The sequence below is a fragment of the Oncorhynchus masou genome, unplaced genomic scaffold, assembly GCF_036934945.1.
Source record: "Oncorhynchus masou masou isolate Uvic2021 unplaced genomic scaffold, UVic_Omas_1.1 unplaced_scaffold_1058, whole genome shotgun sequence".
NCBI lineage: Eukaryota > Metazoa > Chordata > Actinopteri > Salmoniformes > Salmonidae > Oncorhynchus > Oncorhynchus masou.
Window position 1 is genome coordinate 39,953 of NW_027000287.1, and position 25,689 is coordinate 65,641.

The 25,689-nt window shown below is 55.1% G+C and overlaps 1 protein-coding gene across 1 annotated transcript in view; it reads right to left on the minus strand.

Moving 5' to 3' along the window:
• LOC135528925 (ribosomal protein S6 kinase alpha-6-like) overlaps positions 1-25,689 on the minus strand; it is an 80,261-nt gene that overhangs the window by 39,768 nt on the left and 14,804 nt on the right. Inside the window, exons 3-6 of the mRNA XM_064957923.1 lie at positions 15,660-15,861; positions 13,699-13,779; positions 13,492-13,571; positions 12,196-12,302 (exon numbers count right to left, since the gene is read on the minus strand). Coding sequence (XP_064813995.1) covers positions 12,196-12,302; positions 13,492-13,571; positions 13,699-13,779; positions 15,660-15,861 — 470 coding nt within the window. The remainder of the gene's footprint in view (positions 1-12,195; positions 12,303-13,491; positions 13,572-13,698; positions 13,780-15,659; positions 15,862-25,689) is intronic.

The window sequence follows — 25,689 nt, forward strand, 5'->3', positions numbered from 1 at the left end:
CCAACCCGTCTCCAGCAACACCCCAACCCGTCTCCAGCAACACCCCAACCCGTCTCCAGCAACACCCCAACCCGTCTCCAGCCACACCCCAACGCGTCTCCAGCAACACCCCAACCCGTCTCCAGCAACACCCCAACCCGTCTCCAGCAACACCCCAACCCGTCTCCAGCAACACCCCAACCCGTCTCCAGCAACACCCCAACCCGTCTCCAGCAACACCCCAACAGCAACACCCCAACCAGTCACCAGCAACAACCCAACCACCCCAACCAGTCTCCAGCAACGCCCCAACCCGTCACCAGCAACGCCCCAACCCGTCACCAGCAACGCCCCAACCCGTCACCAGCAACGCCCCAACCCGTCACCAGCAACGCCCCCAACCCGTCACCAGCAACAACCCAACCACCCCAACCCGTCACCAGCAACACCCCAACCCGTCACCAGCAACACCCCAACCCGTCACCAGCAACACCCTAACCCGTCACCAGCAACACCCCGACCACCCCAAGCCGTCCCTAGCAACACCCTAACCCGTCACCAGCAACTCCCCAACCACCTCAACCGGTCACCAGCAACACCCCAACCCGTCACCAGCAACACCCCAACCCGTCACCAGAAACACCCCAACCACCCCAACCCGTCACCAGCAACACCCTAACCCGTCACCAGCAACACCCTAACCCGTCACCAGAAACACCCCAACCCGTCAGCAGCAACACCCCAACCCGTCACCAGCAACACCCTAACCCGTCACCAGCAACACCCTAACCCGTCACCAGCAACACCTAACCCGTCACCAGCAACACCCTAACCCGCCCCCAGCAACACCCTAACCCGCCCCAGCAACACCCTAACCCGTCACCAGCAACACCCTAACCCGTCACCAGCAACACCCTAACCCGTCACCAGCAACACCTAAACCGTCACAAGCAACACCCTAAACCGTCACCAGAAACACCCCAACCACCCTAACCCGTCACCAGCAACACCCTAACCCGTCACCAGCAACACCCTAACCCGTCACCAGCAACACCCTAACCCGTCACCAGCAACACCCTAACCCGTCACCAGCAACACCCTAAACCGTCACCAGCAACACCCTAAACCGTCAACAGCAACACCCCTAAACCGCTTCCAGCAACACCCCAACCCGTCTCCAGCAACACCCCAACCCGTCTCCAGCAACACCCCAACCCGTCTCCAGCAACACCCCAACCCGTCTCCAGCAACACCCCAACAGCAACACCCCAACCAGTCACCAGCAACAACCCAACCACCCCAACCAGTCTCCAGCAACGCCCAACCCGTCACCAGCAACGCCCCAACCCGTCACCAGCAACGCCCCAACCCGTCACCAGCAACGCCCAACCCGTCACCAGCAACGCCCCAACCCGTCACCAGCAACAACCCAACCACCCCAACCCGTCACCAGCAACACCCCAACCCGTCACCAGCAACACCCCAACCCGTCACCAGCAACACCCCAACCCGTCACCAGCAACAACCCAACCACCCCAACCAGTCACCAGCAACGCCCCAACCACCCCAACCAGTCACCAGCAACGCCCCAACCCGTCACCAGCAACGCCCCAACACGTCACCAGCAACGCCCAAACCGTCACCAGCAACATCCTAAACCGTCACCAGAAACAGCCCAACCACCCCAACCCGTCACCAGCAACACCCCAACCCGTCACCAGCAACACCCCAACCCGTCACCAGCAACACCCCAACCCGTCACCAGCAACACCCCAACCCGTCACCAGCAACACCCCAACCCGTCACCAGCAACACCCCAACCCGTCACCAGCAACACCCCAACCCGTCACCAGCAACACCCCAACCCGTCACCAGAAACACCCCAACCCGTCACCAGAAACACCCCAACCACCCCAACCCGTCACCAGCAACACCCTAACCCGTCACCAGCAACACCCCAACCATCCTGAACTGTCACCAGCAACACCCTAACCCGTCACCAGCAACACCCCAACCATCCTAAACTGTCACCAGCAACACCCCAACCACCCCAACCCATCACCAGCAACACCCTAACCCGTCACCAGAAACACCCCAACCACCCCAACCCGTCACCAGAAACACCCCAACCACCCCAACCCATCACCAGCAACACCCTAACCCGTCACCAGCAACACCCCAACCATCCTAAACTGTCACCAGAAACACCCCAACCACCCCAACCCGTCACCAGCAACACCCTAACCCGTCACCAGCAACACCCTAACCCGTCACCAGCAACACCCTAAACCGTCACCAGAAACACCCCAACCACCCTAACCTGTCACCAGCAACACCCTAACCCGTCACCAGCAACACCCTAAACCGTCACCAGCAACACCCTAAACCATCACCAGAAACACCCAGACCACCCTAAACTGTCATCAGCAACACCCTAACCCGTCACCAGCAACACCCCAACCACCTCAACCCGTCACCAGCAACACCCCAACCCGTCACCAGCAACACCCCAACCCGTCACCAGCAACACCCCAACCCGTCACCAGCAACACCCTAACCCGTCACCAGCAACACCCTAACCCGTCACCAGCAACACCCTAACCCGTCACCAGCAACATCCCAACCACCCCAACCTGTCACCAGCAACACCCTAACCCGTCACCAGCAACACCCCAACCCGTCACCAGCAACACCCCAACCCGTCACCAGCAACACCCCAACCCGTCACCAGCACCACCCCAACCCGTCACCAGCACCACCCTAAACTGTCACCAGCAACACTCTAACCCATCACCAGCAACACCCTAAACTGTCACCAGAAACACCCCAACCATCCTAAACTGTAACCAGCAACACCCCAACCCGCCCCAGCAACACCCCAACCATCCTAAACTGTCACCAGCAACACCCCAACCCGTCTCCAGCAACACCCCAACCCGTCTCCAGCAACACCCCAACCCGTCTCCAGCAACACCCCAACCCGTCTCCAGCAACACCCCAACCCGTCTCCAGCAACACCCCAACCCGCTCCAGCCACACCCCAACGCGTCTCCAGCAACACCCCAACCCGTCTCCAGCAACACCCCAACCCGTCTCCAGCAACACCCCAACCCGTCTCCAGCAACACCCCAACCCGTCTCCAGCAACACCCCAACCCGTCTCCAGCAACACCCCAACAGCAACACCCCAACCAGTCACCAGCAACAACCCAACCACCCCAACCAGTCTCCAGCAACGCCCCAACCCGTCACCAGCAACGCCCCAACCCGTCACCAGCAACGCCCAACCCGTCACCAGCAACGCCCCAACCCGTCACCAGCAACGCCCAACCCGTCACCAGCAACAACCCAACCACCCCAACCCGTCACCAGCAACACCCCAACCCGTCACCAGCAACACCCCAACCCGTCACCAGCAACACCCTAACCCGTCACCAGCAACACCCCGACCACCCCAACCGTCCCTAGCAACACCCTAACCCGTCACCAGCAACTCCCCAACCACCTCAACCGGTCACCAGCAACACCCCAACCCGTCACCAGCAACACCCCAACCCGTCACCAGAAACACCCCAACCACCCCAACCCGTCACCAGCAACACCCTAACCCGTCACCAGCAACACCCTAACCCGTCACCAGAAACACCCCAACCCGTCAGCAGCAACACCCCAACCCGTCACCAGCAACACCCTAACCCGTCACCAGCAACACCCTAACCCGTCACCAGCAACACCCTAACCCGTCACCAGCAACACCCTAACCCGCCCCAGCAACACCCTAACCCGCCCCCAGCAACACCCTAACCCGTCACCAGCAACACCCTAACCCGTCACCAGCAACACCCTAACCCGTCACCAGCAACACCCTAAACCGTCACAAGCAACACCCTAAACCGTCACCAGAAACACCCCAACCACCCTAACCCGTCACCAGCAACACCCTAACCCGTCACCAGCAACACCCTAACCCGTCACCAGCAACACCCTAACCCGTCACCAGCAACACCCTAACCCGTCACCAGCAACACCCTAAACCGTCACCAGCAACACCCTAAACCGTCAACAGCAACACCCTAAACCGTCTCCAGCAACACCCCAACCCGTCTCCAGCAACACCCCAACCCGTCTCCAGCAACACCCCAACCCGCTCTCCAGCAACACCCCAACCCGTCTCCAGCAACACCCCAACAGCAACACCCCAACCAGTCACCAGCAACAACCCAACCACCCCAACCAGTCTCCAGCAACGCCCAACCCGTCACCAGCAACGCCCAACCCGTCACCAGCAACGCCCAACCCGTCACCAGCAACGCCCCAACCCGTCACCAGCAACGCCCCAACCCGTCACCAGCAACAACCCAACCACCCCAACCCGTCACCAGCAACACCCCAACCCGTCACCAGCAACACCCCAACCCGTCACCAGCAACACCCCAACCCGTCACCAGCAACAACCCAACCACCCCAACCAGTCACCAGCAACGCCCAACCACCCCAACCAGTCACCAGCAACGCCCCAACCCGTCACCAGCAACGCCCCAACACGTCACCAGCAACGCCCCAAACCGTCACCAGCAACATCCTAAACCGTCACCAGAAACAGCCCAACCACCCCAACCCGTCACCAGCAACACCCCAACCCGTCACCAGCAACACCCCAACCCGTCACCAGCAACACCCCAACCCGTCACCAGCAACACCCCAACCCGTCACCAGCAACACCCCAACCCGTCACCAGCAACACCCCAACCCGTCACCAGCAACACCCCAACCCGTCACCAGCAACACCCCAACCCGTCACCAGAAACACCCCAACCCGTCACCAGAAACACCCCAACCACCCCAACCCGTCACCAGCAACACCCTAACCCGTCACCAGCAACACCCCAACCATCCTGAACTGTCACCAGCAACACCCTAACCCGTCACCAGCAACACCCCAACCATCCTAAACTGTCACCAGCAACACCCCAACCACCCCAACCCATCACCAGCAACACCCTAACCCGTCACCAGAAACACCCCAACCACCCCAACCCGTCACCAGAAACACCCCAACCACCCCAACCCATCACCAGCAACACCCTAACCCGTCACCAGCAACACCCCAACCATCCTAAACTGTCACCAGAAACACCCCAACCACCCCAACCCATCACCAGCAACACCCTAACCCGTCACCAGAAACACCCCAACCACCCCAACCCGTCACCAGAAACACCCCAACCACCCCAACCCGTCACCAGAAACACCCCAACCACCCCAACCCGTCACCAGCAACACCCCAACCCGTCACCAGCAACACCCCAACCCGTCACCAGCAACACCCCAACCCGTCACCAGCAACACCCCAACCCGTCACCAGCAACACCCCAACCCGTCACCAGCAACACCCCAACCCGTCACCAGCAACACCCTAACCCGTCACCAGCAACACCCTAACCCGTCACCAGCAACACCCTAACCCGTCACCAGCAACACCCCAAACCGTCACCAGCAACACCAACCCCTCCCCAGCAACACCCCAACCCGTCCCCAGCAACACCCCAACCCGTCCCCAGCAACACCCCAACCATCCTAAACTGTCACCAGCAACACCCCAACCCGTCTCCAGCAACACCCCAACCCGTCACCAGAAACACCCCAACCACCCCAACCCATCACCAGCAACACCCTAACCCGTCACCAGAAACACCCCAACCACCCCAACCCGTCACCAGCAACACCCTAACCCGTCACCAGAAACACCCCAACCACCCCAACCCGTCACCAGAAACACCCCAACCACCCCAACCCGTCACCAGCAACACCCTAACCCGTCACCAGCAACACCCTAACCCGTCACCAGCAACACCCTAACCCGTCACCAGCAACACCCTAACCCGTCACCAGCAACACCCTAACCCGTCACCAGCAACACCCTAAACCGTCACCAGAAACACCCCAACCACCCTAACCTGTCACCAGCAACACCCCAACCTGTCACCAGCAACACCCCAACCCGTCACCAGCAACACCCCAACCTGTCACCAGCAACACCCCAACCCGTCACCAGCAACACCCCAACCCGTCACCAGCACCACCCTAAACTGTCACCAGCAACACTCTAACCCGTCACCAGCAACACTCTAACCCGTCACCAGCAACACTCTAACCCGTCACCAGCAACACCCTAAACTGTCACCAGCAACACCCTAACCCGTCACCAGAAACACCCCAACCATCCTAAACTGTCACCAGCAACACCCCAACCCGCCCCAGCAACACCCCAACCATCCTAAACTGTCTCCAGCAACACCCCAACCCGTCTCCAGCAACACCCCAACCCGTCTCCAGCAACACCCCAACCCGTCTCCAGCAACACCCCAACCCGTCTCCAGCAACCCCCAACGCGTCTCCAGCAACCCCCAACGCGTCTCCAGCAACACCCCACCCCGTCTCCAGCAACACCCCAACCCGTCTCCAGCAACACCCCAACCCGTCTCCAGCAACACCCCAACCCGTCTCCAGCAACACCCCAACCCGTCTCCAGCAACACCCCAACCCGTCACCAGCAACACCCCAACCCGTCACCAGCAACACCCCAACCCGTCACCAGCAACACCCTAACCCGTCACCAGCAACACCCTAACCCGTCACCAGCAACACCCTAACCCGTCACCAGCAACACCCCAAACCGTCACCAGCAACACCAACCCCTCCCCAGCAACACCCCAACCCGTCCCCAGCAACACCCCAACCCGTCCCCAGCAACACCCCAACCATCCTAAACTGTCACCAGCAACACCCCAACCCGTCTCCAGCAACACCCCAACCCGTCACCAGAAACACCCCAACCACCCCAACCCATCACCAGCAACACCCTAACCCGTCACCAGAAACACCCCAACCACCCCAACCCGTCACCAGCAACACCCTAACCCGTCACCAGAAACACCCCAACCACCCCAACCCGTCACCAGAAACACCCCAACCACCCCAACCCGTCACCAGCAACACCCTAACCCGTCACCAGCAACACCCTAACCCGTCACCAGCAACACCCTAACCCGTCACCAGCAACACCCTAACCCGTCACCAGCAACACCCTAACCCGTCACCAGCAACACCCTAAACCGTCACCAGAAACACCCCAACCACCCTAACCTGTCACCAGCAACACCCCAACCTGTCACCAGCAACACCCCAACCCGTCACCAGCAACACCCCAACCTGTCACCAGCAACACCCCAACCCGTCACCAGCAACACCCCAACCCGTCACCAGCACCACCCTAAACTGTCACCAGCAACACTCTAACCCGTCACCAGCAACACTCTAACCCGTCACCAGCAACACTCTAACCCGTCACCAGCAACACCCTAAACTGTCACCAGCAACACCCTAACCCGTCACCAGAAACACCCCAACCATCCTAAACTGTCACCAGCAACACCCCAACCCGCCCCAGCAACACCCCAACCATCCTAAACTGTCTCCAGCAACACCCCAACCCGTCTCCAGCAACACCCCAACCCGTCTCCAGCAACACCCCAACCCGTCTCCAGCAACACCCCAACCCGTCTCCAGCAACCCCCAACGCGTCTCCAGCAACCCCCAACGCGTCTCCAGCAACACCCCACCCCGTCTCCAGCAACACCCCAACCCGTCTCCAGCAACACCCCAACCCGTCTCCAGCAACACCCCAACCCGTCTCCAGCAACACCCCAACCCGTCTCCAGCAACACCCCAACGCGTCTCCAGCAACCCCCAACGCGTCTCCAGCAACACCCCAACGCGTCTCCAGCAACACCCCAACGCTGTCTCCAGCAACCCCCAACGCGTCTCCAGCAACCCCCCAACGCGTCTCCAGCAACCCCCACCCCGTCTCCAGCAACACCCCAACCCGTCTCCAGCAACACCCCAACCCGTCTCCAGCAACACCCCAACCCGTCTCCAGCAACACCCCAACCCGTCTCCAGCAACACCCCAACCCGTCTCCAGCAACACCCCAACCCGTCTCCAGCAACACCCCAACAGCAACACCCCAACCCGTCACCAGCAACAACCCAACCACCCCAACCAGTCTCCAGCAACGCCCCAACCCGTCACCAGCAACGCCCCAACCCGTCACCAGCAACGCCCAACCCGTCACCAGCAACGCCCCAACCCGTCACCAGCAACGCCCAACCCGTCAACAGCAACGCCCCAACCCGTCAACAGCAACGCCCCAACCCGTCACCAGCAACGCCCCAACCCGTCACCAGCAACGCCCCAACCCGTCACCAGCAACGCCCCAACCCGTCACCAGCAACAACCCAACCACCCCAACCCGTCACCAGCAACACCCCAACCCGTCACCAGCAACACCCCAACCCGTCACCAGCAACAACCCAACCACCCCAACCCGTCAACAGCAACGCCCCAACCCACAACAGCAACGCCCCAACCCGTCAACAGCAACGCCCCAACCCGTCAACAGCAACGCCCTAACCCGTCAACAGCAACGCCCAACCCGTCACCAGCAACGCCCCAACCCGTCACCAGCAACGCCCCAACCCGTCACCAGCAACAACCCAACCACCCCAACCCGTCACCAGCAACACCCCAACCCGTCACCAGCAACACCCCAACCCGTCACCAGCAACACCCCAACCCGTCACCAGCAACACCCCAACCCGTCACCAGCAACAACCCAACCACCCCAACCAGTCACCAGCAACGCCCCAACCCGTCACCAGCAACGCCCCAACCCGTCAACAGCAACGCCCCAACCCGTCTCCAGCAACACCCCAACGCGTCTCCAGCAACCCCCAACGCGTCTCCAGCAACACCCCAACCCGTCTCCAGCAACACCCCAACGCGTCTCCAGCAACACCCCAACGCGTCTCCAGCAACCCCCAACGCGTCTCCAGCAACACCCCAACCCGTCTCCAGCAACACCCCAACGCGTCTCCAGCAACCCCCAACGCGTCTCCAGCAACCCCCACCCCGTCTCCAGCAACACCCCAACCCGTCTCCAGCAACACCCCAACCCGTCTCCAGCAACACCCCAACCCGTCTCCAGCAACACCCCAACCCGTCTCCAGCAACACCCCAACAGCAACACCCCAACCCGTCACCAGCAACAACCCAACCAGTCTCCAGCAACGCCCCAACCCGTCACCAGCAACGCCCCCAACCCGTCACCAGCAACGCCCCAACCAGTCACCAGCAACGCCCCAACCCGTCACCAGCAACGCCCCAACCCGTCAACAGCAACGCCCAACCCGTCAACAGCAACGCCCCAACCCGTCACCAGCAACGCCCTAACCCGTCACCAGCAACGCCCCAACCCGTCACCAGCAACAACCCAACCACCCCAACCCGTACCAGCAACACCCCAACCCGTCACCAGCAACACCCCAACCCGTCACCAGCAACACCCCAACCCGTCACCAGCAACAACCCAACCACCCCAACCAGTCACCAGCAACGCCCCAACCCGTCACCAGCAACGCCCCAACCCGTCACCAGCAACGCCCAACCCGTCAACAGCAACGCCCAACCCGTCAACAGCAACGCCCCAACCCGTCACCAGCAACGCCCAACACGTCACCAGCAACATCCTAAACCGTCACCAGAAACAGCCCAACCACCCCAACCCGTCACCAGCAACACCCCAACCCGTCACCAGCAACACCCCAACCCGTCACCAGCAACACCCCAACCCGTCACCAGCAACACCCCAACCCGTCACCAGCAACACCCCAACCCGTCACCAGCAACACCCCAACCCGTCACCAGCAACACCCCAACCCGTCACCAGCAACACCCCAACCCGTCACCAGCAACACCCCAACCCGTCACCAGCAACACCCCAACCCGTCACCAGCAACACCCCAACCCGTCACCAGCAACACCCTAACCCGTCACCAGCAACACCCCTAACCCGTCACCAGAAACACCCCAACCACCCCAACCCGTCACCAGCAACACCCTAACCCGTCACCAGAAACAGCCCAACCACCCCAACCCGTCACCAGAAACAGCCCAACCACCCCAACCCGTCACCAGCAACACCCCAACCCGTCACCAGCAACACCCCAACCCGTCACCAGCAACACCCCAACCCGTCACCAGCAACACCCCAACCCGTCACCAGCAACACCCCAACCCGTCACCAGCAACACCCCAACCCGTCACCAGCAACACCCCAACCCGTCACCAGCAACACCCCAACCCGTCACCAGCAACACCCCAACCCGTCACCAGCAACACCCCAACCCGTCACCAGCAACACCCCAACCCGTCACCAGCAACACCCCAACCCGTCACCAGCAACACCCCAACCCGTCACCAGCAACACCCCAACCCGTCACCAGCAACACCCCAACCCGTCACCAGCAACACCCTAACCCGTCACCAGAAACACCCCAACCACCCCAACCCGTCACCAGCAACACCCTAACCCGTCACCAGCAACACCCTAACCCGTCACCAGCAACACCCTAACCCGTCACCAGCAACATCCCAACCCGTCACCAGCAACATCTCAACCCGTCACCAGCAACACCCTAACCCGTCACCAGCAACACCCCAACCACCTCAACCCGTCACCAGCACCACCCTAAACTGTCACCAGCAACACTCTAACCGTCACCAGCAACACTCTAACCCGTCACCAGCAACACCCTAAACTGTCACCAGCAACACCCTAACCCGTCACCAGAAACACCCCAACCATCCTAAACTGTCACCAGCAACACCTCAACCCGTCACCAGCAACACCCCAACCCGCCCCAGCAACACCCCAACCATCCTAAACTGTCACCAGCAACACCCACACCCGTCTCCAGCAACACCCCAACCCGTCACCAGCAACACCCCAACCCGTCACCAGCAACACCCCAACCCGTCACCAGCAACACCCCAACCCGTCACCAGCAACACCCCAACCCGTCACCAGCAACACCCCAACCCGTCACCAGCAACACCCCAACCCGTCACCAGCAACACCCCAACCCGTCACCAGCAACACCCCGTCACCAGCAACACCCTAACCCGTCACCAGCAACACCCTAACCCGTCACCAGAAACACCCTAACCCGTCACCAGCAACACCCCAACCCGTCACCAGCAACACCCTAACCCGTCACCAGCAACACCCTAACCCGTCACCAGCAACACCCTAACCCGTCACCAGCAACACCCTAACCCGTCACCAGCAACACCCTAACCCGTCACCAGCAACACCCTAACCCGTCACCAGCAACATCCCAACCCGTCACCAGCAACACCCTAACCCGTCACCAGCAACACCCCAACCACCTCAACCCGTCACCAGCACCACCACCCTAAACTGTCACCAGCAACACTCTAACCCGTCACCAGCAACACCCTAAACCGTCACCAGAAACACCCCAACCATCCTAAACTGTCACCAGCAACACTCTAACCCGTCACCAGCAACACCCTAAACTGTCACCAGCAACACCCTAACCCGTCACCAGAAACACCCCAACCATCCTAAACTGTCACCAGCAACACCTCAACCCGTCACCAGCAACACCCCAACCCGCCCCAGCAACACCCCAACCATCCTAAACTGTCACCAGCAACACCCACACCCGTCTCCAGCAACACCCCAACCCGTCTCCAGCAACACCCCAACCCGTCTCCAGCAACACCCCAACCCGTCTCCAGCAACACCCCAACCCGTCTCCAGCAACACCCCAACCCGTCTCCAGCCACACCCCAACCCGTCTCCAGCCACACCCCAACCCGTCTCCAGCAACACCCCAACCCGTCTCCAGCAACACCCCAACCCGTCTCCAGCAACACCCCAACCCGTCTCCAGCAACACCCCAACAGCAACACCCGAACCCGTCACCAGCAACAACCCAACCACCCCAACCAGTCTCCAGCAACGCCCAACCCGTCACCAGCAACAATCCAACCACCCCAACCAGTCACCAGCAACGCCCCAACCCGTCACCAGCAACGCCCAACCCGTCACCAGCAACGCCCCAACCCGTCACCAGCAACGCCCCAACCCGTCACCAGCAACGCCCCAACCCGTCACCAGCAACTCCCCAACCCGTCACCAGCAACGCCACCAACCCGTCACCAGCAACGCCACCAACCCGTCACCAGCAACACCACCAACCCGTCACCAGCAACACCCCAACCATGTAGGGGTTTAAATCACTAGAGTTAGAGGCAGAAAGACTAGGAGGGTTAGGATTATGGTACATACTTCTCTGGTTTGAGGTCTCTGTAAACTATGCCCAGATGGTGCAGGTGGTCGAGAGCCAGAGCCAGCTCTGCTAGGTAGAATTTGACATCTTCCTCTGTAAACATAACCTAGTGAGAACTGGACACATTTACTGTCTGGCCTCGGAGGGAAGAGTCATAGGCAACACATTATAATGTCACATTTCTAAATACAGTTAGAGCTACACAAAACAATATTATTTACATTATATAAATAATACTATTTACACATTTAAATACAGCCATATTCTTTATAGCATTATACACTGTGGCCAGTTTATTAGGTACACCACCCCCGTTCATGATAATGGTTAGCTCCTACAGACAGTGAGTCATGTGGCTTGTTATATAAAGCAGGCAGATGGGCATCAAGCCATTCAATCACTGTTCGACTGAACGTTAGAATGGGAAAAAAAAAGAGTGACCTAAGAGACTCTGAGCCGGTCTCCTGGCCTTTTTACACACACAACAGTGCCTAGGGTTTACCCGAATACGGAGCGACAAACACAAAACACCTAGCCAACGGCAGTCCTGTGGGCGAAAACAGCCCGTTGATGAGAGGCCAAAGGAGAATGAAAAGAATTGTGCCACAAACAGGCAAATAACGGTGCGGTACAACAGTGGTGTGCAGAACAGCATCGCGGAATGACCAACTCGTCGGTGCTTATCACAGATGGGATATTGCACCGGGGTCCGGACGACCACACCGGGTCCGGACGACCACACCGGGGTCCGGACGACCACACCGGGATCCGGACGACCACACCGGGGTCCGGACGACCACACCGGGATCCGGACGACCACACCGGGATCCGGACGAACACACCGGGATCCGGACGACCACATCCGGGGTCCGGACGACCACACCGGGGTCCGGACGACCACACCGGGGTCCGGACGACCACACCGGGATCTGGAAAACATTGCCTGGTGCGATGAATCCCGGTTCCTGTTGCATCATGCTGGATTTGGCGTAAAACAGTCCATGGCCCCAACCTGCCTGGTGTCAACGGTACAGGCTGGTGGGGGTGGTGTAATGGCGTGGGGAATGTTGTCCTGGCACACGATAGCAATGTTTGAATGCCACATCTTGTAGAATCCATGCCCCAAAGAATTCTGACTGCTCTGGAAGCAAAAGGGGATCCTACCCAGTAGTAGATGGGTGTACCTAATAAACTGGCCATTGACTGTACATTTAAATGCAGTCAAAAGCAAAGTGAATAACCCACATCTTGGGAAATTATTTCTAATGGACTATAGCAGTAGAAAGGTGTCTCACCTCTTTGGATAAGCGCGTAAAGACGTCTCCTCCCCTGAGAAAGTCCAGGATTAAATAGAGCTTCCCTTCGGTCTGGAAGGCTGAGAGACAAGGAGCGTTAGACACCTCTATAGTCAGAACAATGACAGTGACTAACCGTAATGCAACTTGACTATGAAGGGGAGAGAGGGTAGTGGTGAAGGGTCAGGGGTGAAAGATCAGACTAACCGTAGTGCAACTTGACTATGAAGGGGTGATTGACCTCCACTAAAATGTCTCGCTCCATCTTGGTGCGAACTCTGTCCCTGACTGGACAGACAAAGAGAGAGAGACAGATACAGGGTGACACAACCGAGGCACAGGGCGACAGACACACACACAGACACACCGAGGCACAGGGCGACAGACACACACACACAGACACACCGAGGCACAGGGCGACAGACACACACACACAGACACACCGAGGCACAGGGCGACAGACACACACACAGACACACCGAGGCACAGGGCGACAGACACACACACAGACACACCGAGGCACAGGGCGACAGACACACACACAGACACACCGAGGCACAGGGCGACAGACACACACACAGACACACCGAGGCACAGGGCGACAGACACACACACAGACACACCGAGGCACAGGGCGACAGACACACACACAGACACACCGAGGCACAGGGCGACAGACACACACACAGACACACCGAGGCACAGGGCGACAGACACACACACAGACACACATGAGATTCCAGACAAACAGGGTCATTAGTTTCTACAATATGATATATGTCTGTAAAGCATTGAAGTGAGCATAGTGTCAGAGAGACCATCTGAGAGAACATGCATGATGATAACTGGACTGTAAAGCATTGAAGTGAGCATAGTGTCAGAGAGACCATCTGAGAGAACATGCATGATGATAACTGGACTGTAAAGCATTGAAGTGAGCATAGTGTCAGAGAGACCATCTGAGAGAACATGCATGATGATAACTGGACTGTAAAGCATTGAAGTGAGCATAGTGTCAGAGAGACCATCTGAGAGAACATGCATGATGATAACTGGACTGTAAAGCATTGAAGTGAGCATAGTGTCAGAGAGACCATCTGAGAGAACATGCATGATGATAACTGGACTGTAAAGCATTGAAGTGAGCATAGTGTCAGAGAGACCATCTGAGAGAACATGCATGATGATAACTGGACTGTAAAGCATTGAAGTGAGCATAGTGTCAGAGAGACCATCTGAGAGAACATGCATGATGATAACTGGACTGTAAAGCATTGAAGTGAGCATAGTGTCAGAGAGACCATCTGAGAGAACATGCATGATGATAACTGGACTGTAAAGCATTGAAGTGAGCATAGTGTCAGAGAGACCATCTGAGAGAACATGCATGATGATAACTGGACTGTAAAGCATTGAAGTGAGCATAGTGTCAGAGAGACCATCTGAGAGAACATGCATGATGATAACTGGACTGTAAAGCATTGAAGTGAGCATAGTGTCAGAGAGACCATCTGAGAGAACATGCATGATGATAACTGGACTGTAAAGCATTGAAGTGAGCATAGTGTCAGAGAGACCATCTGAGAGAACATGCATGATGATAACTGGACTGTAAAGCATTGAAGTGAGCATAGTGTCAGAGAGACCATCTGAGAGAACATGCATGATGATAACTGGACTGTAAAGCATTGAAGTGAGCATAGTGTCAGAGAGACCATCTGAGAGAACATGCATGATGATAACTGGACTGTAAAGCATTGAAGTGAGCATAGTGTCAGAGAGACCATCTGAGAGAACATGCATGATGATAACTGGACTGTAAAGCATTGAAGTGAGCATAGTGTCAGAGAGACCATCTGAGAGAACATGCATGATGATAACTGGACTGTAAAGCATTGAAGTGAGCATAGTGTCAGAGAGACCATCTGAGAGAACATGCATGATGATAACTGGACTGTAAAGCATTGAAGTGAGCATAGTGTCAGAGAGACCATCTGAGAGAACATGCATGATGATAACTGGACTGTAAAGCATTGAAGTGAGCATAGTGTCAGAGAGACCATCTGAGAGAACATGCATGATGATAACTGGACTGTAAAGCATTGAAGTGAGCATAGTGTCAGAGAGACCATCTGAGAGAACATGCATGTTGATAACTGGACTGTTACCTTTCAACGAAGCCTTCTTGAGGACTTTCATTGCATATAACTGACCCGCGTCTGGACCTGTGACCTTCCGGACCAGAAAAACCTTTCCGAAGGAACCCTGTCCCAGGACCTTAAGCAGCTCAAAGTGCCTCGGGTCAGCCTTCTCACAGCCCTCCTTCACATGGTGGGTGATATGGATCTCTGAATATGACAGAACCTCGTCCTACACACACACACACACACACACACAGTTAGTACTGCATGCACACACAAAATATATACGCACATACAACCCCTTATTCAAGTAGGTCACCAGGAACATCTACCCTACAATCGACGGTCAAGCCATCCACCCTCTCCAACTAGGGAGTCAACTTTGGCCCTTCTCTGTCCTGTGATGCCCATATAAACCGTATCCGCTAACATGTTTCTATCAAAGACACATGGCCAAACTATCGCTCTCCCAGCCAGATGCAGAGAAACTAGCCCACACCTAAATGTTTTCCCAGATTGACTACAGCTCTGTTCAGGGGCAAATCACTTCAGAGGCTCCCGAGTGGTGCAGCAGTCTAACACACTTCATCCCAGTGCAAGAGGAGTCACTACCGCAACTGGTTCGAATCCAGGCTGTATCACATCCGCCCGTGATTGGGAGTCCCAACTGGCCCAGTGCAGTCTGGGTTTGGCCTGGGGGGCCGTCATAGTAGATAAGAATTTGCTCTTAACTGACTTGACGAGTTAAATAAAAGGTTCAATAAAATAAAACACATTCTCCAGAATAGTGCAGCCTGACCAGGACCAAGACGTCCACCCACATCACCCCCATCCTTACTGAACTGGCCTCCAGTCAACTAGTGGATCCACTCCAGAATCCTCCTCATAGACTTTACAGTCTAGAATAGACTGAGGGACCTCATGCCCCTTGCCTACGGATTCTCTCCTTGAACATCTGAGTCACCCCATTAATCGGAACCTATCAAACGGGACATAAAACCCATTTCTAAATACTGTTTTTCTTGAAGTACTAATCTGGAAAGTGATTTTAGCACCTAAGCATCTACTGATTCTAAATGTACTCTGTATTTAACTTATCTTTTTGATGCATTTAAAATATACACATCCTCTACCCAGGGACACTATCCTCTACCCAGGGACACTATCCTCTATTATCCTCTACCCAGGGACACTATCCTCTACCCAGGGACACTATCCTCTACCCAGGGACACTATCCTCTACCCAGGGACACTATCCTCTACCCAGGGACACTATCCTCTAACCACGGACACTATCCTCTACCAGGGACACTATCCTCTACCCAGGGACACTATCCTCTACTATCATCGACCAGGAACACTATCCTCTATTATCCTCTACCCAGGGACACTATCCTCTACCCAGGGACACTATCCTCTACCCAGGGACACTATCCTCTACCCAGGGACACTATCCTCTACCCAGGGACACTATCCTCTACCCAGGGACACTATCCTCTACCAGGTACACTATCCTCTACTATACTCTACCAGGTACACTATCCTCTAACAGGTACACTATCCTCTACCAGGTACACTATCCTCTACTATCCACTACCAGGAACACTATCCTCTACTATCCTCTACCCAGGGACACTATCCTCTACTATCCTCTACCCAGGTACACTATCCTCTACCCAGGTACACTATCCTCTACCCAGGTACACTATCCTCTACCCAGGTACACTATCCTCTACCCAGGTACACTATCCTCTACCCAGGTACACTATCCCCAACCCAGGTACACTATCCTCTACCAGGGACACTATCCTCTACTATCCTCTAACAGGTACACTATCCTCTACCAGGTACACTATCCTCTACCCAGGGACACTATCCTCTAACCACGGACACTATCCTCTACCAGGGACACTATCCTCTACCCAGGACACTATCCTCTACTATCATCGACCAGGAACACTATCCTCTATTATCCTCTACCCAGGGACACTATCCTCTACCCAGGGACACTATCCTCTACCCAGGGACACTATCCTCTACCCAGGGACACTATCCTCTACCCAGGGACACTATCCTCTACCCAGGGACACTATCCTCTACCCAGGGACACTATCCTCTACCCAGGGACACTATCCTCTACTATACTCTACCAGGTACACTATCCTCTAACAGGTACACTATCCTCTACCAGGTACACTATCCTCTACTATCCACTACCAGGAACACTATCCTCTACTATCCTCTACCCAGGTACACTATCCTCTACCCAGGTACACTATCCTCTACCCAGGTACACTATCCTCTACCCAGGTACACTATCCCCAACCCAGGTACACTATCCTCTACCAGGGACACTATCCTCTACTATCCTCTAACAGGTACACTATCCTCTACCAGGTACACTATCCTCTACCAGGTACACTATCCTCTACCAGGTACACTATCCTCTACCAGGAACACTATCCTCTACTATCCTCTACCCAGGGACACTATCCTCTACCCAGGTACACTATCCTCTATCCCAGGTACACTATCCTCTACCCAGGTACACTATCCTCTACCCAGGTACACTATCCTCTACCCAGGTACACTATCCTCTACCCAGGTACACTATCCTCTACCCAGGTACACTATCCTCTACCAGGTACACTATCCTCTACCCAGGAACACTATCCTCTACCAGGAACACTATCCTCTACCCAGGAACACTATCCTCTACCAGGTACACTATCCTCTACCAGGAACACTATCCTCTACCAGGAACACTATCCTCTACCAGGAACACTATCCTCTACTATCCTCTAACAGGAACACTATCCTCTACTATCATCGACCAGGAACACTATCCTCTACTATCCTCTACCAGGAACACTACCCTCTATTATCCTCTACCAGGGACACTATCCTCTACCCAGGGACACTATCCTCCACCCAGGGACACTACCCTCCACCCAGGGACACTACCCTCCACCCAGGGACACTACCCTCCACCTAGGAACACTACCCGCTACAAAGGAACACTACCCTCTACCCAGGAACACTACCCTCTATTATCCTCTACCCAGGAACACTATCCTCTATTATCCTCCACCCAGGGACACTATCCTCCACCCAGGGACACTATCCTCCACCCAGGGACACTACCCTCCACCCAGGGACACTACCCTCCACCCAGGGACACTACCCTCCACCTAGGAACACTACCCGCTACAAAGGAACACTATCCTCTACCCAGGAACACTACCCTCTATTATCCTCTACCCAGGAACACTATCCTCTATTATCCTCCACCCAGGGACACTATCCTCCACCCAGGGACACTATCCTCCACCCAGGGACACTATCCTCTACCTAGGGACACTATCCTCTACTATCCTCGACCAGGAACACTATCCTCTACCAGGAGCACTACCCTCTATTATCCTCTATCCAGGGACACTATCCTCTACCCAGGGACACTACCCTCTACCCAGGGACACTACCCTCTACCCAGGGACACTACCCTCTACCCAGGACACTACCCTCTACCCAGGGACACTACCCTCTACCCAGGGACACTACACTCTACCCAGGGACACTACACTCTACCAGGGACACTACACTCTACCCAGGGACACTACACTCTACCCAGGGACACTACACTCTACCCAGGGACACTACACTCTACCCAGGGACACTACACTCTACCCAGGGACACTACCCTCTACCCAGGGACACTATCCTCTACCCAGGGACACTATCCTCTACCCAGGGACACTATCCTCTACCCAGGGACACTATCCTCTACCCAGGGACACTATCCTCTACCCAGGGACACTATCCTCTACCAGGGACACTATCCTCTACCAGGTACACTATCCTCTACTATACTCTACCAGGTACACTATCCTCTAACAGGTACACTATCCTCTACCAGGTACACTATCCTCTACTATCCACTACCAGGAACACTATCCTCTACTATCCTCTACCCAGGGACACTATCCTCTACTATCCTCTACCCAGGTACACTATCCTCTACCCAGGTACACTATCCTCTACCCAGGTACACTATCCTCTACCCAGGTACACTATCCTCTACCCAGGTACACTATCCCCAACCCAGGTACACTATCCTCTACCAGGAACACTATCCTCTACTATCCTCTAACAGGTACACTATCCTCTACCAGGTACACTATCCTCTACCAGGTACACTATCCTCTACCAGGTACACTATCCTCTACTATCCACTACCAGGAACACTATCCTCTACCCAGGTACACTATCCTCTACCCAGGTACACTATCCTCTACCCAGGTACACTATCCTCCACCCAGGTACACTATCCTCTACCCAGGTACACTATCCTCTACCCAGGTACACTATCCTCTACCAGGTACACTATCCTCTACCCAGGAACACTATCCTCTACCCAGGAACACTATCCTCTACCAGGAACACTATCCTCTACCAGGTACACTATCCTCTACCAGGAACACTATCCTCTACCAGGAACACTATCCTCTACCAGGAACACTATCCTCTACTATCCTCGACCAGGAACACTATCCTCTACTATCCTCTACCAGGAACACTACCCTCTATTATCCTCTACCCAGGGACACTATCCTCTACCCAGGGACACTATCCTCCACCCAGGGACACTACCCTCCACCCAGGGACACTACCCTCCACCCAGGGACACTACCCTCCACCCAGGGACACTACCTCCACCTAGGAACACTACCCGCTACAAAGGAACACTACCCTCTATTATCCTCTACCCAGGAACACTATCCTCTATTATCCTCCACCCAGGGACACTATCCTCCACCCAGGGACACTATCCTCCACCCAGGGACACTATCCTCCACCCAGGGACACTATCCTCCACCCAGGGACACTATCCTCTACCTAGGGACACTATCCTCTACTATCCTCGACCAGGAACACTATCCTCTACCAGGAGCACTACCCTCTATTATCCTCTATCCAGGGACACTATCCTCTACCCAGGGACACTATCCTCTACCAGGGACACTACCCTCTACCCAGGGACACTACCCTCTACCCAGGGACACTACCCTCTACCCAGGTACACTATCCTCTACCCAGGTACACTATCCTCTACCCAGGTACACTATCCCCAACCCAGGTACACTATCCTCTACCAGGAACACTATCCTCTACTATCCTCTAACAGGTACACTATCCTCTACCAGGTACACTATCCTCTACCAGGTACACTATCCTCTACCAGGTACACTATCCTCTACCAGGTACACTATCCTCTACTATCCACTACCAGGAACACTATCCTCTACTATCCTCTACCCAGGTACACTATCCTCTACCCAGGTACACTATCCTCTACCCAGGTACACTATCCTCTACCCAGGTACACTATCCTCTACCAGGTACACTATCCTCTACCCAGGTACACTATCCTCTACCAGGTACACTATCCTCTACCCAGGAACACTATCCTCTACCCAGGAACACTATCCTCTACCAGGAACACTATCCTCTACCAGGAACACTATCCTCTACCAGGAACACTATCCTCTACCCAGGAACACTATCCTCTACCAGGTACACTATCCTCTACCAGGAACACTATCCTCTACCAGGAACACTATCCTCTACCAGGAACACTATCCTCTACCAGGAACACTATCCTCTACTATCCTCTAACAGGAACACTATCCTCTACTATCATCGACTAGGAACACTATCCTCTACTATCCTCTACCAGGAACACTACCCTCTATTATCCTCTACCCAGGGACACTATCCTCTACCCAGGGACACTATCCTCCACCCAGGGACACTACCCTCCACCCAGGGACACTACCCTCCACCCAGGGACACTACCCTCCACCTAGGAACACTACCCGCTACAAAGGAACACTACCCTCTACCCAGGAACACTACCCTCTATTATCCTCTACCCAGGAACACTATCCTCTATTATCCTCCACCCAGGGACACTATCCTCCACCCAGGGACACTATCCTCCACCCAGGGACACTACCCTCCACCCAGGGACACTACCCTCCACCCAGGGACACTACCCTCCACCTAGGAACACTACCCGCTACAAAGGAACACTACCCTCTACCCAGGAACACTACCCTCATTATCCTCTACCCAGGAACACTATCCTCTATTATCCTCCACCCAGGGACACTATCCTCCAACCAGGGACACTATCCTCCACCCAGGGACACTATCCTCTACCTAGGGACACTATCCTCTACTATCCTCGACCAGGAACACTATCCTCTACCAGGAGCACTACCCTCTATTATCCTCTACCCAGGGACACTATCCTCTACCCAGGGACACTACCCTCTACCCAGGGACACTACCCTCTACCCAGGGACACTACACTCTACCCAGGGACACTACACTCTACCCAGGGACACTACACTCTACCCAGGGACACTACACTCTACCCAGGGACACTACACTCTACCCAGGGACACTACACTCTACCCAGGGACACTACACTCTACCCAGGGACACTACACTCTACCCAGGGACACTACACTCTACCCAGGGACACTACACTCTACCCAGGGACACTACCTCTACCCAGGGACACTACACTCTACCCAGGACACTACACTCTACCCAGGGACACTATCCTCTACCCAGGGACACTATCCTCTACCCAGGGACACTATCCTCTACCCAGGACACTATCCTCTACCCAGGGACACTATCCTCTACCAGGTACACTATCCTCTACTATACTCTACCAGGTACACTATCCTCTAACAGGTACACTATCCTCTACCAGGTACACTATCCTCTACTATCCACTACCAGGAACACTATCCTCTACTATCCTCCACCCAGGGACACTACCCTCCACCTAGGAACACTACCCGCTACCAGGAACACTACCCTCTACCCAGGAACACTACCCTCTATTATCCTCTACCCAGGAACACTATCCTCTATTATCCTCCACCCAGGGACACTATCCTCCACCCAGGGACACTATCCTCCACCCAGGGACACTATCCTCTACCTAGGGACACTATCCTCTACTATCCTCGACCAGGAACACTATCCTCTACCAGGAGCACTACCCCACCAGGTCTATTATCCTCTATCCAGGGACACTATCCTCTACCCAGGGACACTATCCCTCTACCAGGGACACTACACTCTACCCAGGGACACTACACTCTACCCAGGGACACTACACTCTACCCAGGGACACTACACTCTACCCAGGGACACTACACTCTACCCAGGACACTATCACTCTACCAGGACACTACACTCTACCCAGGGACACTACACTCTACCAGGGACACTACACTCTACCAGGGACACTATCACTCTACCCAGGGACACTACACTCTATCCCAGGGACACTATCCTCTACCAGGGACACTATCCTCTACCCAGGGACACTATCCTCTACCAGGTACACTATCCTCTACTATACTCTACCAGGTACACTATCCTCTAACAGGTACACTATCCTCTACCAGGTACACTATCCTCTACTATCCACTACCAGGAACACTATCCTCTACTATCCTCTACCAGGGACACTATCCTCTACTATCCTCTACCCAGGTACACTATCCTCTACCCAGGTACACTATCCTCTACCCAGGTACACTATCCTCTACCCAGGTACACTATCCCCAACCCAGGTACACTATCCTCTACCAGGAACACTATCCTCTACTATCCTCTAACAGGTACACTATCCTCTACCAGGTACACTATCCTCTACCAGGTACACTATCCTCTACCAGGTACACTATCCTCTACTATCCACTACCAGGAACACTATCCTCTACCCAGGGACACTATCCTCTACCCAGGTACACTATCCTCTACCCAGGTACACTATCCTCTACTATCCACTACCAGGAACACTATCCTCTACCCAGGGACACTATCCTCTACCCAGGTACACTATCCCCAACCCAGGTACACTATCCTCTACCAGGAACACTATCCTCTACTATCCTCTAACAGGTACACTATCCTCTACCAGGTACACTATCCTCTACCAGGTACACTATCCTCTACCAGGTACACTATCCTCTACTATCCACTACCAGGAACACTATCCTCTACCAGGGACACTATCCTCTACCCAGGTACACTATCCTCTACCCAGGTACACTACACTCTACCCAGGACACTATCCTCTACCAGGGACACTATCCTCTACCCAGGGACACTATCCTCTACCCAGGGACACTATCCTCTACCAGGGACACTATCCTCTACCAGGTACGCTATCCTCTACTATACTCTACCAGGTACACTATCCTCTAACAGGTACACTATCCTCTACCAGGTACACTATCCTCTACTATCCACTACCAGGAACACTATCCTCTACTATCCTCTACCCAGGGACACTATCCTCTACTATCCTCTACCCAGGTACACTATCCTCTACCAGGTACACTATCCTCTACCCAGGTACACTATCCTCTACCCAGGTACACTATCCTCTACCCAGGTACACTATCCTCTACCCAGGTACACTATCCCCAACCCAGGTACACTATCCTCTACCAGGAACACTATCCTCTACTATCCTCTAACAGGTACACTATCCTCTACCAGGTACACTATCCTCTACCAGGTACACTATCCTCTACCAGGTACACTATCCTCTACTATCCACTACCAGGAACACTATCCTCTACCCAGGGACACTATCCTCTACCCAGGTACACTATCCTCTACCCAGGTACACTATCCTCTACCCAGGTACACTATCCTCTACCCAGGTACACTATCCTCTACCAGGTACACTATCCTCTACCCAGGTACACTATCCTCTACCCAGGAACACTATCCTCTACCAGGAACACTATCCTCTACCCAGGAACACTATCCTCTACCAGGTACACTATCCTCTACCAGGAACACTATCCTCTACCAGGAACACTATCCTCTACTATCCTCTAACAGGAACACTATCCTCTACTATCATCGACCAGGAACACTATCCTCTACTATCCTCTACCAGGAACACTACCCTCTATTATCCTCTACCCAGGGACACTATCCTCCACCCAGGGACACTACCCTCCACCCAGGGACACTATCCTCCACCCAGGGACACTATCCTCCACCCAGGGACACTATCTCCACCCAGGGACACTACCCTCCACCTAGGAACACTACCCGCTACAAAGGAACACTATCCTCTATTATCCTCTACCCAGGAACACTATCCTCTATTATCCTCCACCCAGGGACACTATCCTCCACCCAGGGACACTATCCTCCACCCAGGGACACTATCCTCCACCCAGGGACACTATCCTCTACTATCCTCGACCAGGAACACTATCCTCTACCAGGAGCACTACCCTCCATTATCCTCTATCCAGGGACACTATCCTCTACCCAGGGACACTATCCTCTACCCAGGGACACTACCCTCTACCCAGGGACACTACCCTCCTACCCAGGGACACTACCCTCTACCAGGGACACTACACTCCTACCCAGGGACACTACACTCTACCCAGGGACACTACACTCTACCCAGGGACACTACACTCTACCAGGGACACTACACTCTACCCAGGGACACTATCCTCTACCAGGGACACTATCCCTCTACCATCCTCTACCAGGTCCACTATCCTCTACCAGGTACACTATCCTCTAACAGGAACACTATCCTCTAACAGGAACACTATCCTCTACCAGGGACACTATCCCTCTACTATCCTCTACCAGGAACACTATCCTCCACCAGGTACACTATCCTCTACCCAGGGACACTATCCTCTACCCAGGTACACTATCCTCTACCCAGGTACACTATCCTCTACCAGGTACACTATCCTCTACCCAGGTACACTATCCTCTACCAGGAACACTATCCTCTACCAGGAACACTATCCTCTACCCAGGAACACTATCCTCTACCAGGAACACTATCCTCTACCAGGAACACTATCCACTACCATCCTCTACCAGGAACTATATCCTCTACCATCCTCTACCAGGGACACTACCCTCTACCCAGGGACACTACCCTCTACCCAGGGACACTATCCCTCTACCC